At 41.8% G+C, this 16,422-nt stretch overlaps 1 protein-coding gene across 2 annotated transcripts in view; it reads left to right on the forward strand.

Moving 5' to 3' along the window:
* setd7 (SET domain containing 7, histone lysine methyltransferase) overlaps nt 1–16,422 on the forward strand; it is a 38,718-nt gene that overhangs the window by 7,220 nt on the left and 15,076 nt on the right. For both annotated transcript variants that reach the window (XR_010964587.1, XM_067994029.1), the window contains exons 3-4: nt 8,464–8,665; nt 9,403–9,592. Coding sequence is in view for 1 of the 2 variants with exons in the window: in XM_067994029.1 (XP_067850130.1) it covers nt 8,464–8,665; nt 9,403–9,592 (392 nt within the window). In the remaining variant the exon portion in view is untranslated. The remainder of the gene's footprint in view (nt 1–8,463; nt 8,666–9,402; nt 9,593–16,422) is intronic.

A 16,422-nucleotide genomic window follows, 5' to 3' on the forward strand; every position in this document is an offset into this window, starting at 1 on the left:
TGTAAATATCATATGAAATCAACAGCATCATACTGCATGTTGGAATCAATACAGTACAAAAGATTCACATTGATACCAAGTATGCAGTATAATTGGGGCATAAAATCCAGCCCCCCCCCCATATTGTATAGGTATACTCTATTTTCTAGAAGTAAATGGGAGTATAAATTGACTGCATCATTTTGTTTGCTACTGTGGAAGTTTTCTAAATCCATGGTGAGTTTCTGAAAGCTGGAAATGTTACCTCTGACCTTGTTTACCACTTATTTCAGGACCAAAAATCATGTCTGACGTGATCCAGAAATTATTTTTCTTTAAATAAAAAAGGAACTGCAGACTCCATTCTTGCGCCTGTTTTTGATAAAGATTCAAAAAGCATTGACTGCACCAGTGATGCGATAACACCATGTTACTGGTATTGAGGGAGGAGAGAAATGGAGTGACTGCCTCTGGCTGATCTGATTATACAGTTTTTTTTTGTGCCAGTGACAGAGCTAAACCAGCAGGTGGATAAAATCTCAAAAGTAGAGAATGCATCTTGAACCAACCATACCCCCTTCTCAGTGAAAAATAAAACACACACATGCAATGATAGCAAAACAAAACAATTCACAGACCTGTGTGCTGCAGGCTACCTAAACTCAGCAACCAGTTTGCGCTTAAACGTCACCGAAATTAACTGAAATGTAACAATTTAAAACATTTAAAAAGCAATAGTAATGCCTTACTTATCAAAGTTTACCTACTCGCTGGCTCCCTGTTTCATTATGGAGTGTTGCTAAACTCCTGGTATCTTTCTGCTGCTCAGCTGCCTATGTTAGAATTTGTGGCTCCCAATTTTCCTCAGCCCCTCTGTTTGTTTCTTTTGGGTGATCTTCAACGTTTAAACTGTGTAGTGTGATTTGTCAAAGAAAATAAACTGCTAGTAGTTTCAGGCACACACCACTGGTGTTGCAGCCAGCCTCATCTCCACTGCTGGAAGATCAATGGTTTCTACGTTTAACCCAATTGGCCTGGAAAGTAGCTAGTACATGTACTAGATGATTCCCCTTCACCCACCCACCATCACATTGTGTAGTGTAAGAGAATACAATCTCAAAGGGTTAAATTACAAGGAGAGGTTGCATAGACTAGGCTTATATTCCCTTGAATATAGAAGGTTAAGGGATGTACTAATTGAGGTGTTTAAGATGATCAAAGGAATTGACAGGGTAGATATGGAGGAACTATTTCCTCTGATGGAGGAATCCAGAACAAGGGGGCATTACCTTAAAATTAGAGCTAGGCTGTTCAGGAGTGATGTCAGAAAACACTTCCTCACATAAAGGGTAGTGGAAATCTGGAACACTCTTCCCCCAAAATGCTGTTGAGGCCAGGTCATTTGAAAATTTCAAAACTCAGATTGCTAGATTTTTGTTCGGCAAGGATATTAAGGGTTACGGAACAAAGGCCGGTAGATGGAGTTAAGATACAGTTCAGCCATGATCTAACTGAATGGTGGAACTGGCTCGAGGGACTGAATGGCCTACTCCTGTTCCTGTGTTCCTACAACCTATCTGTGATAGAGGTTACTCTGTAGTATAGAAAACTGCAATCTTCACTGACCCTGCAAGTGTTAGATTGCTACAGGTAGGTGGCAGAGTTCCAAACTTCTGCCACCCTTTTGCGTGTAGAAGTGTTTCCTAACTTCATTCCTGAAAGTCCTGGCTCCAATTTATGGGTTTTGTCCCCTAGTCCTAGGCTCCCCAACCAGCAGAAATAGTTTCTCTCTATCTACTCTATCAGTTCCCCTTAATATCTTGAAAACTTCAATCAAATCACCTCTTAATCTTCTAGATTCCAGGGGATACAACCCTAGTTTGTGTAATCTCCTCGTAATTTATCCCTTGGAGTCCAGGTTTCATTCCAATAAATCTACACTGCACTCCCTCCAAGGCCAATCTATCCTTCCTAAGGCCCAAAACTGAACACAGTACTCCAGGTGTGGTCTAACCAGGGCTTTGTATAACTTCTACCCCCTTGTATTCTAGTCCTCTAGATATAAAGGCCTGCATTCCATAAAACTTTTTGATTATTTTCTGTACCTGTCCATGACATTTTAATCTATGTACATGAACCCCTAAGTCTCTTCGAACCTCCACTGTTCCGAGCTTTTCACTATTTAGAAAGTACTCTGATCTATCCTTTTTAGGTCCAAGTGGATGACCTCACATTTGCCTACATTGAAATCCACTTGGCACAGTTTTGCCCATTCACTTAATCTATTAATAGCTCTCTCTAATTTTATGTTTCCATCTTCACTGCTTACAAAGCTGCCTATCTTTGTGTAATCGGCAAACTTGGATATGTGGCTCTCTATCCCGTCATCGAAGTTGTTAATCAATACAGTAAATAGTTGAGGCCCAACACACATCCCTGTGGGACACCACTAATCATAACTTGCCAATTTGAATACCTGCCCATTACCCCAACTCTGTCTCCTGCTGTTCAGCCAGTTTCCTAACCAGGACAATAATTTGCCCTCCATTCCATGAGCGTCAACTTTAGCTAACAGTCTCTTACGATGGACTTTATCGAATGTCTTTTGGAAGTCCATATAAACAACATCCATAGACGTTCCCCTGTCCACTACTTTAGTCACCTCTTTGAATTTTTTTAAAAATAGATTTGTCAGACTTGACCTACCCTTTACAAATCTATGCTGATCAGCTGAAAATTTTCAAGGTGTTCAGTCATACTATCCTTTAATTATAGACTCTAGTAATTCCCGGACAACAGATGTTAGACTAACTGGTCTATAATTCTATGGTTTCCCTCTCTCACTGTTCTTAAATAGTGGAGTCACGTGCAATTTTCCAATCTAAAGGAACAGTTCCTGAACCAAGAGAACTTTGGAAGCTTATAGTTAGGGCATCTGCAATGTTCTCCTCCATTTCCTTTAAAACCCTGGGATGGAAACCATGTGGTCCTGGGGATTTGTCACTCTTTAGTGCCATTATTTTCTTCATTACTGTTAATTTGCTTATGTTAATTATGGTGAGTCCCCATCCCTGATTCAAAATTAGTTTCCTTGGGGTGTCTTCCTCTACTGTAAATACTAATGCAAAGTAATTATTTAACATGTCCTCCAGTTCCTTATTTTCATTTACAATATCACCATTATCAGTTTTTAAGAGGCCCACACTGCTTTTGACCACTATCTTTTTCCTATATAACTGTAAAAAAAAATTTTGTGTTGATTTTGATATCCCTTGCAAGTTTCTTTTCATACTCCTCTTTTGTAGCTCTTACTATCTGTTTTGTCACCCTGAGCTGTTCTTTGTATCTCTCCCAGTCGCCAGGATTTGTGCTATTTTTTGCATTTTTGTATGCTTTATCTTTTAGTTTTATGTTGTCCTTTACCTCTTTTGTCGTCCATGGCTGTTTTTTTTTTAGCAAGTAGAGCTCTTAAGGGTATAAACTGGTTCTGTATCACATTAAACTCTGTTTTGAACACCTCCCACTGATCTTCTGTTGTTTTACCCATTAACAGATTTGCCCAGTTTACTGAGGACAGTCTCTGTCTCATCCCGCTGAAGTCGGCTTAACCTAAATTTAGAATCTTAGCTGATATGGGTCTCTCCCTTTCAAACACAGTGTTGAACTCGATCATATTATGATCACTATTAGATAAATGTTCACGCACCATTAGGCTGTTAACTAAATTTGGCTCATGACCACATTTTCCTTGCTTTAATGAGTTACCACTGTTGGTTCTGGTTGAAGACTACCTGGGGTGACTTTTTAAAATAAAAAATCATCCTGACTGTGGGAGTGCCTTACTGCTCAGTGTCACCTTGTGGGGTGAAGTCAGACACAATTCAGGATCCTCACACACTTTGGCACAGCATGTTATTTGTTCTACTGTGTTATACCAGTACTTTGTCTCACTGTTGCAGACTTTTCCCTACCCTTTATCCCTTCTCTCATGAATAGGTTAACTGGAAGTAGGGCATAGTTCCACAGATGGCAGTGATCCTCTGGTCTTTTCTATGTGTGAGGCTATATAATGGGTATTATGCTATTTGACAGTGGAAGTTGTCATAGTTGAGTCCAATTCTGACAACATCCACATGTGCACTTCTTGCTAGAGTCAATGGATAGCAGACAGGAATAGGAACTGCGGCCAGTTTACCTCCACCAGTCTAGTATAGGGCTCCTGTGGCTGACTAGTTTTTTTGGTTGAGATTAGCTAACTCAACATAGATCAAGGATTGATCCTGTGACTTTCATGGGCTGTATGGCTGTGTCATAACATATTGTGCATTCACCTGCTAAACCTTGATGACAGCAGGCATTCTTGTAATTTGTAAAATGCACAAGTGATGGATTTGCCAAAATCATTTTAGAACTTTCAAACTGTTTTAGGAGGGGGAAAATCAGAGTTCCCGCTTCTGATTGTTATTAACTGACTCCTGCTGGAAAGTGCATGTTTGAGTGTCAGTTGAGAGGATCTAGTGCAGATGTGATGCCTTCTATGATAGAAAAGCCTGACATTCTAAGCTGAAATGTGAGGATCAGGCATTTAGACAAGGTACCAGGGTATCGCTTATGAAACTGTACTTTTAGGAGAGGAGGGTAAGAAAATTGGGGGAGGGAAAAAATAAAGTACAACTATAACTAGTTGCCTTACTTCTAACTAGCGGTAGCATTGCATGCTATGGCACTCAAATTGTTGTTCTTGAAGCCTACATTTTTGGAAAACAGAATACCCATCCCTCTTTTTAAAGTGGCAGCTTGGCAACCACTAACACAAGCGCTGGACTGAGGGAGACAATTGTTACTGTCCATGGCAAATGGTTGAAAACTTACCTGGGGTGAAAGGAAAAAGCTAATAACTTCAAAAACTTAGGTAGAATTATATAGAATGCGCAACACTAACAGGATATTCGTTCCATGCCAGAGTTTTTGCTCCACACGAGTCTCCTCCCTCCCTACTTCACCTAACCCTATCAGCATATCCTTCTATTCCTTTCTCACTCATGTGTTTATCTAGCTTTCCCTAAATGTATCTATGCTAGTCACCTCAACTACTTGTGTTAGCGAGTTCCACTCTCTGGGTAAAGAAAATTCTCCTGAATTCCCTATTGGATTTATTAGTGACTATCTTATATTTATGACCCCCAGTTCTCGTCTCCCCTGCAAGTAGAAACACCTTCTCTACATTTACCCTATCAATCCCTTCATAATCTTAAAGACCTCTATCAGGTCACCCCTCAGTCTTCTCTTTTCTAGAAAAAAGAGCCCCCGCTTGCTCAATCTTTGCTGATAGGTTTAACCTCTCTGTTCTGGTATCATCCTAGTAAATCTTTTTTGCACCTTCTCCAGTCCCTCTATATCCTTTTTATAATATGGAGACCAGAACTGTTCACAGTACTCCAAGTGTGGTCTAACCAAGGTTCTATACATGTTTAACATAACTTTCTGCTTTTCAATTCTATCCCTCTGGAAATGAACCCCAGTGCTTTGTTTGCTTTTTTTATGGCCTTATTAACCTGTGTCACTACTTTTAGTGATTTGTGTATCTGTACCCCCAGATCCCTTTGCTCCTCTGTCCTATTTAGACTCTTATTGTCCAAACAGTTTGTGGCCCCCTTATTCTTCCCACCAAAATGTAATACCTCACACTTATCTATATTAAAATTCATTTGCCAATTACATGCCCATTCTGCAAGTTTATTAATGTCTTCCTGTACTTTGTCGCAGTCCTCCTTGCTATTAACTATACCCCCCAATTTGGTGTCGTCTGCAAATTTTGGAATTGAACATCCGATTCCCAAGTCCAAATTGTTTATGTAAATGGTAAGCAACAGTGGTCCCAGCACCAATGCTTGTGTAACACCACTTCCCACCTTTTGCCAGTCTGGGTAACTACCTTTAACCCTTATTCTCTGTTTTCTGTTTTTTAGCCAGCTTGCTATTCACTTGTCCCCTGACTCAACATGCTCTGACCTTAGTAATGAGTCTACTCTGTGGTACCTTATCGAAGGCCCTTTGAAAATCCAAATATATTACATCTACTGCATTACTCTTGTCTACCCTTTGTGTTACTTTGTCAAAGAATTCAATAAGGTTGGTCAAGCATGACCTTCCCTTTTGAAATCCATGCTGACTATTTTTATTATATTTTTGGTTTCTAGATGTTTTTCTGTTACACCTTTTGAGTAAGGATTCCATTATCTTGCTTACCACTGGCGTTAAGCTAATTGGTCTATAGTTCCCTGGACTTGTTCTATCTCCCTTTTTTAATATAGGAATCACATTAGCAGTCTGCCAGTCCTCTGGCACGATTCCCTCGTTTAATGAATTTTTATATATATGTAATAGTGCCTCTGCTATCTCCTCCTTAACTTCTTTTAATATTCGTGGATGCAGTCCATCCGGACCAAGAGTTTTATCCTCTCTTAACTTTGATTAGTTTATCAATTATCTCCCCTTTCTATCTTAAATGTCTTTATATCTTTTTTGATCTCTTCTAATGTTGTGCCCACCTTGTTAGTCTCCCTGGTAAATACTGAGGCAAAGTAATTATTTAATATTTCTGCCATTTCACTGTCATTACCTGTGAGTTTATCGTGTGTATAGTGGCCATATCCCTATCCTGATTTTTCTTTTGTTATTATGTGTCTGTAGAATACTTTACTATTTCTTTTTATATTCCTTGGTAATTTAATTTTGTAGTTTTTCTTTGCCATCCTAATTGTTTTTTTAAAATTTTTCCTAACCTTTTCATATTCCCTTTTGTCAAACTATCCTTTGTTGTCTATCTACTTAGTGTATATTTTTTTTCTTTAATTTCAGTTTTGCCCTTATTTCTTTATTCATCCATGCGTATCATTACTGGCTAGTTTGTTCTTTTTAGTGGGATATAATTCTCCTGGACACACTCGATCACCATTTTAAATGTTTCCCACTGCAGGTCTATTTCTTTGTTTATTGGTAAATTTTTCCAGTTTATTTTCCCTACTTCCATTCTCATCCCCTGAAAATTAACTTTTTTTCCAATTTATTCCTTTGGCCTTTGTCCTTCTCAATCTTTATCTTAAACCTCATTATGTTTTGATCACTATTGCCTAGATGTGCCTCTATGTTCTCTTACCTTTTCTGGTTCATTTCCCATTACTAGATCCAGCAGTGCTTCCTCTCTTGGGCTTTTTACGTACTGGGTAAAAAAAAGAGTCCTTCACACATTGTAAAAATTCCATTCCCTGTACCCCTTTACCAACCTCTTCTTGCCAGTTTATTTGGGGGTAGTTAAAAATCTACCATGATTATTATTCTATGTCCTTTTACTCTTTCTTCTTCCTCCACCTCCTTTCCAATATTAGGTGGCTCTCTTCTGATGCCCCCTTCACTTTTCAACAATCGTGATTTTGATGCAGCACTCTACAACAAATGTGGTGCCAAGATCCACTTTGAAATTTTTTTTTCGTCCCTGGCACCAAATATAAGCACTGTTGCTGGAGGAAGAGACTGTATTCTGGTGGCTATCAGGCTGAGCACTCAGTCCATTGTACAGGCCAGTAATGTGGTTTCTCATTCATTCAACCTTTATGGACCTTACCCAGCCATTGAGATAGATCAGGTGGCTAGAACATAGTTGCAAACAGCTCTTCCTTTCAATTGGAAAGCACCTCTCCTTTTCCTGTTGAGGCCTAATCAAGATAAGGAGGCTGCATGTGACAAATGACGTCTTGTTGCAACATATTACCCAGCTGCTTGGAGGAAACGGTCAGTCCCTCTTGGACCCTCTCTGCCACCAGCAAAACTGGCACAGAGCAATATTGAGTGAATGTTATTAGATGCACATGATGCTTTGTGAGCGGATGCTGGCAAAATACCCACTTCTGGTGCTCAGGTGGGGGAGGGGGAGAATTGCAGATTTGCCGCAGCTACATGTTATGAACCACAGTATATATTCATAGAAAAATCCTGCCTCTGGTGTTCTGACTTCCCTGAAAGTAAGTCAGCCAAATTAAGAAAATTGGAAGTGACAGAGAGAGTTAGAGGTCAGATAAACCATCCTGTATCTCAACATCAAATTCATTGTGCCAGTCACTCCCATTAGTCTGCAAATCTGATCCAGTGTGAAATTTAGCCTGAAACACCTGCTTAATCTGTTTCAGTTCCTATTTTTGTTGGTATGTGTACCTACTTACTAATTTCTAGGTTGGAACTGAATTAATGTTTAATTGGTTGCAAAGTGTTACAGTTAGCTTTGCAAAAACATAGGAGCAAGCGCAGCCAGTCCCGTGCTTATTTCAGCAATTTCAAAAATGATGTGAACATCTACAGCCTATCAAAATTACTCATAACCCAGATGAATATTTGATGGGCATCTATCAATTGTTCTTGTAGTCAGAACCAAAGAGTACTAAGTGTTTTTGAAAAGTGTGACATAATATATCCCTTTTTATTATTCAGCACACTGGAAGGGAACTGCGTTGATGATGCTTTACAAGGACAAGCTGTGTATACCTATGAGGACGGAAGTACCCTCCATGGTACCTACATTGATGGAGAATTGAATGGCATAGCTCAGGAATATAATTCAGAAGGACAGTTGACCTTCAGGGGTCAATACAGGGACAATGTTCGATGGGGTGTTTGCTGGATGTATTTTTTGGTAAGCTTCAGTTAAATAGCCAAAGGCTTTAAACATCAAGACTACGTTGCACATATACCAAAAGTTCCCATGTTTGATCTCCAGTCTGTGCTGAATTATCTGATCTCAGCCAGGGCAGCAGTTTTGTTGCTTTAATTGGCCTCAATGCACCTAGGTTAGGGAGAAAGAAAAATTAACTTAAGTTCCCACTTCTGATTGCTGCAGAGTAACACCAGCTGGGAGTTTTGCATAGGCTTGGTTGTAATGCCCCCTGTGGTGAAATAGCCTGCCAATGCTTGCTGTATGTGCTCACACATGCAGAATGACCACTTAGGCAAGGAACTGGATGATTGCTGGTGTACATAGAACTGTACACCAGCAAGAGTTGGTGCCTTCAGGGAGAAGATGGGAGAAAACTGGCAAAATAAAAACATTAAGATTAAAAAAGAAACATTGCCTTGCATTGGCATTTTCATGTCCATAAATGTCTCTCATCAAGGTTTTTCACTATGGCTAGGAATTTCCTCAAAGCTGCTTCCATTTTGCTGCCATAACTTTACCAGAAGTGCGGTGGAAACTTCGTTTATGCACGGAAACAGGGTTTCTGCTGCACTTCCAGTGAAGTTACGGTGGCAAAGTGGGAGCAGCTCTAAGGAAATTCGCGGCCTATGATTCCTGGATTTTTTAGGAGAAAATACAAAAAGTCATTACACACATGGTGTATTATGAATCAAGCGACATGTTATTTTGTGTGACAGGATGGAGGCTGCCTTGTAGGAGAGGTGAATGAAGATGGGGAGATGACTGGTGATAAAATAGCTTATGCTTATCCTGAGGGCAGGATAGCACTGCTTGGAAAATTTGTTGATGGGGAGGTGATCGAAGGGCACCTGGCAACTCTTAAAAGTGTCATTGAGGGGAGACCCCAATTCGAGCTGGTACCGGATGGTAAGAAGTTTTGATTTATCATTGCACTGTTTCATCAGTAACGCCACCTATGCTTTCAATAACCGTTACATCTTTAGGCAATTCTGAGTGCTTTTTTTATTCTCTTGCTAAAAGGAAGGGTGGTGTTGCACCAAGTCAAAAATGTGGCATTTTGTAAATTTGAAAAATTTTAAATTCTATATTTGAAAATTTTGGGAAATTCCTCTTCAAACCCCTTTGGCGATCAAAACTAGTCCAGGAGATTACTCTGGCCCTGACAATTCTATGCATTACATTACCTACCTTTTGTAAGAGGTGATCTCTGCCCCAGCCAGAAGCAAGTCCAGCTCTCATTTGAAGGAATTCAGCGAATCGGTGTCGACCGCACGAGCTGGCAGCCTATTCCAGAGGTCCACTATTCTCTGGGAAAAGAACCACCTCCTAACATCTAACCTAGATCTGGCCTTGTACAACTTAAAATTGTGACCCCCTTGTCCTCCCTAACACATTTAATTGGAACAAACGGTCAACTGGAACACAGTCAATTCCTTTCTTCATCATATAAACCTCAATCAGATCATTGCTAAGTCCACGCTTCTCTAAAGTGTAGAATCCCAGCTCTTTTAGCCTACCTTGATAACTAAGATGCTTTAAGCTGGGAATTAGTCTAGTGGACCTCCTTTGCACCCTTTCCAAAACTTAACGAAGTAACTCAGTGTGCAGGGGTACTGCACATTCAACCTACACCAAAGGAACAGGAGTAGGCCATTCAGCCCCTCGAGCCTGTTCTGCCATGCAATTAGATTATGGCTGATCTATATCTTAACTCCATCCACTCGCCGTGGTTCCATAACCCTTAATATCCTTGCCTCACAAAAATCTATCAATCACTGTTTTTAAATTTTCAATTTACTTAGCCTCAACAGCTTGTTGGGGGTGAGAGTTCTAGATTTCCACTACACCTTGTGTGATGAAGTGCTTTCTGACATCACCCCTGAACGGCCTAGCTCTAATTTTAAGGTTCTGCCCCCTTTGTTCTGAACTCACCCACCAGAGGAAATTGTTTCTCCCTACCTACCATGTCAAATTCTTTAATCATCTTAAACACCTCAATTAGTTCACCTATTAATCTTCTATATTCAAGAGAATACAAGCCTAATCAAATTGGCAGAAGTAGTTTGGAGGACGAGTTCATAGAATGCATTCAAGACAGTTTCCTAGAACAATACATCATGGAACCAACTGTAATGAGACAGGGTTAATTAGTAATCTCATAGTAAGGGATCCTCTGGGGAAGAGTGATCATAATAGGATAGAATTCCACAGTGAGTTTGAGAGTGACTTACTTCAGTCTTAAACTTAAACAAAGCCAATGACGTAGGTATGAGGGACGAATTGGCTAAGGTAGATTAGGAAATTAGATTAAAATATATGATGGTAGGTAAGTAATGGTGAACATTTAAAGAAATATTTCATAATTCTCAACGAATATACATTCCATTGAGAAATAAAAACTCCATGGGAAAAGTGATCCACCCGTGGCTAACTAAAGAAGTTAAGGATAGGCTTATAATGTTGCCAAGAAGAGTAGTAAGCCTGAGGATTGGGAGAGTTTTAGAAACCAGCAAAGGATGACCAAAAAATTGATAGAGGGAGAAAATAAAATGAGTAAACTAGCAAGAAATATAAAAACAGATTGCAAGAGCTTCTACAAGTGTGTAAAAAGGAAGAGAGTAGTGAAAGTAAATGTGGGTCCCTAAGAGGCTGAGACAGGAGAAATTATAATGAGTAATAAGGAAATGGCAGAGACATTAAACAAATATTTTGTACCTCTCCAACTAGAAGACACAAAAAATACCAGAAATAGTGGGGAACAAGGGTCTAATGAGAGTGAGGATCTTAAGGTAATTGATGTTAGTAAACAAAAAGTACTGGAGAAATTAATGGGACTAAAAGCTGACATCCCCAGGACCTGATTGCCTACATCCTAGGGTTCTAATAGAGGTGGCTGCAGAGATAGAGGATGCATTGGTTTTGATCTTCCAAAATTCCCTAGATTCTAGAACAGTCCCCGTGGATTGGAAGGTAGCAAATGTAACCCTGCTATTCAAGAAAGGAGAGAGAGAGAAAACGGGGAACTACAGGCCAGTTAGCCTGACATCAGTGGTCGGGAAAATGCTGGAATCCATTATTAAGGACGTGGTAACAGGGCACTTAGAAAATCATAACATGATTAGGCAGAGTCAACATGGTTTTATGAAAGGAAAATCATGGGGTTGGGGGGTAATATATTAGCATGGATAGAGGACTGGTTAACGGACAGAAAACAGAGAGTGGGAATAAATGGGTCATTTTCAGGTTGGCAGCCTGTTACTAGTGGGGTGCCGCAAGGATCAATGTTGGGGCCTCAGCTATTTACATATTAATGATTTAGATGAAGGGACTGAGTGTAATGTATTCAAGTTTGCTGATGATACAAAACTAGGTGGGAAAGTAAGCTGTGAGGAAGACACAGTCTGCAAAGGGATATAGACAGGTTAGGTGATTGGGCAAGAAGGTGGCGGATGGAGTATAATGTGAGGTTAGTCACTTTGGTAGGAAGAATAGAAAAACAGAATATTTTTTTAAAGAATGAGAAACTATTAAATGTTGGTGTTCAAAGGGATTTAGGTGTTCTTGTACACGAAACACAAAGTTAACATGCAGGTACAGCAAGCAATTAGGAAAGCAAATGGTATGTTGGCCTTTATTGCAAGGGGGTTGGAGTACGAGAGTAAGGAAGTCTTGCTGCAATTGTACAGGGCTTTGGTGAGAGTGCACCTGGAGTACTATGTATAGTTTTGGTCTCCTTACCTAAGGAAGGATATACTTGCCGTAGAGGCGGTGCAACAAAGGTTCACTGGATTGATTCCTGGGATGAGGGTTATCCTATGGGGAGAGATTGAGTAGAAGAGTTCAGAAGAATGAAAGGTGATCTCATTGAAACATATAAGATTCTGAGGGGACATGACAGGGTAGCTGCTGAGACACTGTTTCCCTTGGCTGGAGAGTCTCAGGATAAGGGGTTGGTCATTTAAGACTGAGATGAGGAAGAATTTCTTCACTGAGGGTTGTGAATCTTTGTAATTCTCTACCCCAGAGGGCTGTGGATGCTGAGTCGTTGAATATGTTCAAGGCTGAGATAGATAGATTTTTGGACTTTAGGGGAATGAAAGGATATGAGCATCAGGCGGGAAAGTGGAGTTGAGGTGGAAGATCAGCCATGATCTTGGATGGCGGAACAGGCTCGAGGGGCTTTATGGCCTGTGCCTGTTCCTGTTCCTATTTTTTATGTTCCCATTCTGGTGAATTTGTGCTGCACCCCCTCCAAGGCCAATATATCACTCCTGAGGTGTGATGCCCAGAACTGAATGCAGTACTCCAGATGGTGTCTAACCAGAGCTCTGTCCAACTGTAACATAACTTCCAGCCCCGTTGAGATACAGGCCAGTATACCATTAGCCTTTTTAATTATTTTTTGTACCTGTCCACTAGCTTTTAGTAATTTCTGTACTTGGACCCTTTAAATCTCTCTGCTCATCCACAATTCCTAGCTTCTCGCTATTTAGAAAACACTAATCTATCTTTCTTGGGTCCAAAGTGGATGACCTCACACTTCCCCACATTGAACTCCATCTGACACAGTTTTGCCCACTCACTTAATCTATCTATCTTCACACTAAGGACACCGTCCAACGTGTTGTGTGGCACTACCTCTGTGCTGAATGTGATAGATTCAGAACAGATCTAGCAGCTCAAAACTGGGCATCCAGGAGGTCTTGTGGGCTATCAGCAGCAGCAGAATTGTATTCCATCACAATCTGTAACCTCATGGCGTGGCATATCCCTCACTCTACCATTACCAACAAGCCAGAGGATCAACCCTGGTTCAATAAGGAGTGTAGAAGAGCATGCCAGGAGCAGCACTAGGCGTACCTAAAAATGAGGTGCCAACCTGGTGAAGCTACAATACAGGAGTACATGCATGCTAAACAGTGGAAGCACCATGCTATAAACAGCTAAGCGATCCCACTACCAACGGATCAGATCAAAGCTCTGCAGTCCTGCCACATCCATTCGTGAATGGTGGTGGAAAATTAAACAACTAACAGGAGGAGGAGGCGGCTCTGTAAACATCCCCATCCTCAATGATGGCAGAGGTCAACACGTGAGTGCAAAAGACAAGGCTGAAGCGTTTACAACCATCTTCAGCCGGAAGTGCCAAGTGGATGATCCATCTCGGCCTCCTCCTGAGATCCCCACCATCACAGAAGCCAGTCTTCAGCCAATTCGATTCACTCCACATGCTATCAAGAAATGGCTGAGTGCACTGGATACAGCAAAGGCTATCGGCCCCGACAACATCCCGGCTGTGTTCCAGAACTAGTCGCGCCTCTAGCCAAGCTGTTCCAGTACAGCTATAACACTGGCATCTACCCGATAAAGTGGAAAATTGCCCAGGTATATCCTTTCCACAAAAAGCAGGACAAATCCAATCCGGCTGCTTGGTCGAATGCTGCCTTGATGTCAAGGGCAGTCACTCTCACCTCACCTCTGGAATTCAGCTCTTTTGTCCATGTTTGGACCAAGGCTGTAATGAGGTCTGGAGCCGAGTGGTCCTGGCTGAACCCAAACTGAGCATCGGTGAATAGGTTAATGGTGAGTAAGTGCCGCTTGATAGCACTGTCGACAACACCTTCAATCACTTTGCTGATGATTGAGAGTAGACTGATAGGGCGGTAATTGGCCGGATTGGATTTGTCCTGCTTTTTGTGGAAAGGATATACCTGGGCAATTTTCCACTTTATCGGGTAGATGCCAGTGTTATAGCTGTACTGGAACAGCTTGGCTAGAGGCGCGACTAGTTCTGGAACACAGCCGGGATGTTGTCGGGGCCGATAGCCTTTGCTGTATCCAGTGCACTCAGCCATTTCTTGATATCACGTGGAGTGAATCGAATTGGCTGAAGACTGGCTTCTGTGATGGTGGGGATCTCAGGAGGAGGCCGAGATGGATCATCCATGCACCAAGGAGCCCGAGTAAAATTGAAGTAATTGGGAATCGGGGAAAACTCTCCAGTGGCTGGAGTCATACCTAGCACAAAGGAAGATGGTAGTGGTTGTTGGAGGCCAATCATCTCAGCCCCAGGACATTGCTGCAGGAGTTCCTCAGGGCAGTGTCCTAGGCCCAAACATCTTCAGCTGCTTCTTCAATGACCTTCCCTCCATCATAAGGTCAGAAGTGGGGATGTTCGCTGATGGTTGCAGTGTTCAGTTCCATTCGCAACCCTTCAGATAATGAAGCAGTCCATGCCTGCATGCAGCAAGACCCAGACAACATCCAGGCTTGAGCTGATAAGTGGCAAGTAACATTCGTGCCAGACAAATGCCATGCAATGACCATCTCCAACAGGAGAGAGTCTAACCTCTTGATATTCAACAGCATTACCATCGCCGAATCCCCCACCATCAACCAGAAACTTAACTGGACCAGCCATATAAATACTGTGGCTACAAGAGTAGGTCAGAGGCTGGGTATTCTGCGGCGAGTGACTCACCTCCTGACTCCCCAAAGCCTTTCCACCATCTACAAGGCACAAGTCAGGAGTGTGATGGAACACACTCCACTTGCCTGGATGAGTGCAGCTTCAACAACACTCACGAAGCTCAACACCATCCAGGACAAAGCAGCCCACTTGATTGGCACCCCATACACCACCTTAAACTTTCACTCCCTCCACCACCGGTGCACCGTGGCTGCAGTGTGTACCATCTACAAGATGCACTGCAGCAACTCGCCAAGGCTTCTTCAACAGCACCTCCCAAACCCGTGACCTCTACCACCTAGAAGAACAAGGGCAGCAGGTGCATGGGAACGCCTGCACGTTCCCCTCCAAGTCACACACCATCCTGATTTGGAAATATATCGCCGTTCCTTCATCATTGCTGGGTCAAAATCCTGGAACGAGCTCCCTCCCTACAGCACTGTGGGAGAACCTTCACTACATGGACTGCAGCAGTTCAAGAAGGTGACTCACCACCACCTTCTCGAGGGCAATTAGGGATGGACAATAAATGCTGGCCTTGCCAGCGATGCCCACGTCCCATGAATTAATTTTTTAAAAAAACACTTATATCTTTAAGAGAGGATATACTTGCCTTAGAGGCGGTGCAACGAAGGTTCACCAGATTCATTCCTGGGATGAGAGGGTTATCCTACGAGGAGAGGTTGAGTAGAATGGGCCTATATTCTCTGGAGCTTAGAAGAATGAGAGGTGATCTCATTGCAATATATAAGATTCTGAGGGGGCTTGACAAGGTAGAGGCTGAGAGGTTGTTTCCCCTGGCTGGAAAGTCTAGAACTAGAGGACATAGTTGCAGGATAAGGGGTCGGCCATTTAAGACTGAGATGAGGAGGAATTTCTTTACGCAGTGTTGTGAATCTTTGGAATTCTCTACCCCAGAGGCTGTGGATGTTGAGTATATTCAATGCTGAGATAGATAGATTTTTGGACTCCAGGGGAATCAAGGGATATGGGGATCTGGCAGGAAATTAGAGTTGAGGTCAAAGATCAGCCATGATCTGATTGAATGGCGGAGCAGGCTCAAGGGGCCGTATGGCTTACTCCTGCTCCTATTTCTTATGTTCTTATATATACGGCCCTCTTCATCCAAGTCATGTATAAATATAGTGAAAAGCTGAGGCCCCAGTACAGATCCCTGGGGCACTCCACTAGTCACATCCTACCAATTGTACATACCTATTATCCATACACTCTGTCTCCTACCTCCTGTCCATTTCCATGCGCTCTC

Source organism: Heptranchias perlo, chromosome 1 (assembly GCF_035084215.1).
Source record: "Heptranchias perlo isolate sHepPer1 chromosome 1, sHepPer1.hap1, whole genome shotgun sequence".
Lineage (NCBI taxonomy): Eukaryota > Metazoa > Chordata > Chondrichthyes > Hexanchiformes > Hexanchidae > Heptranchias > Heptranchias perlo.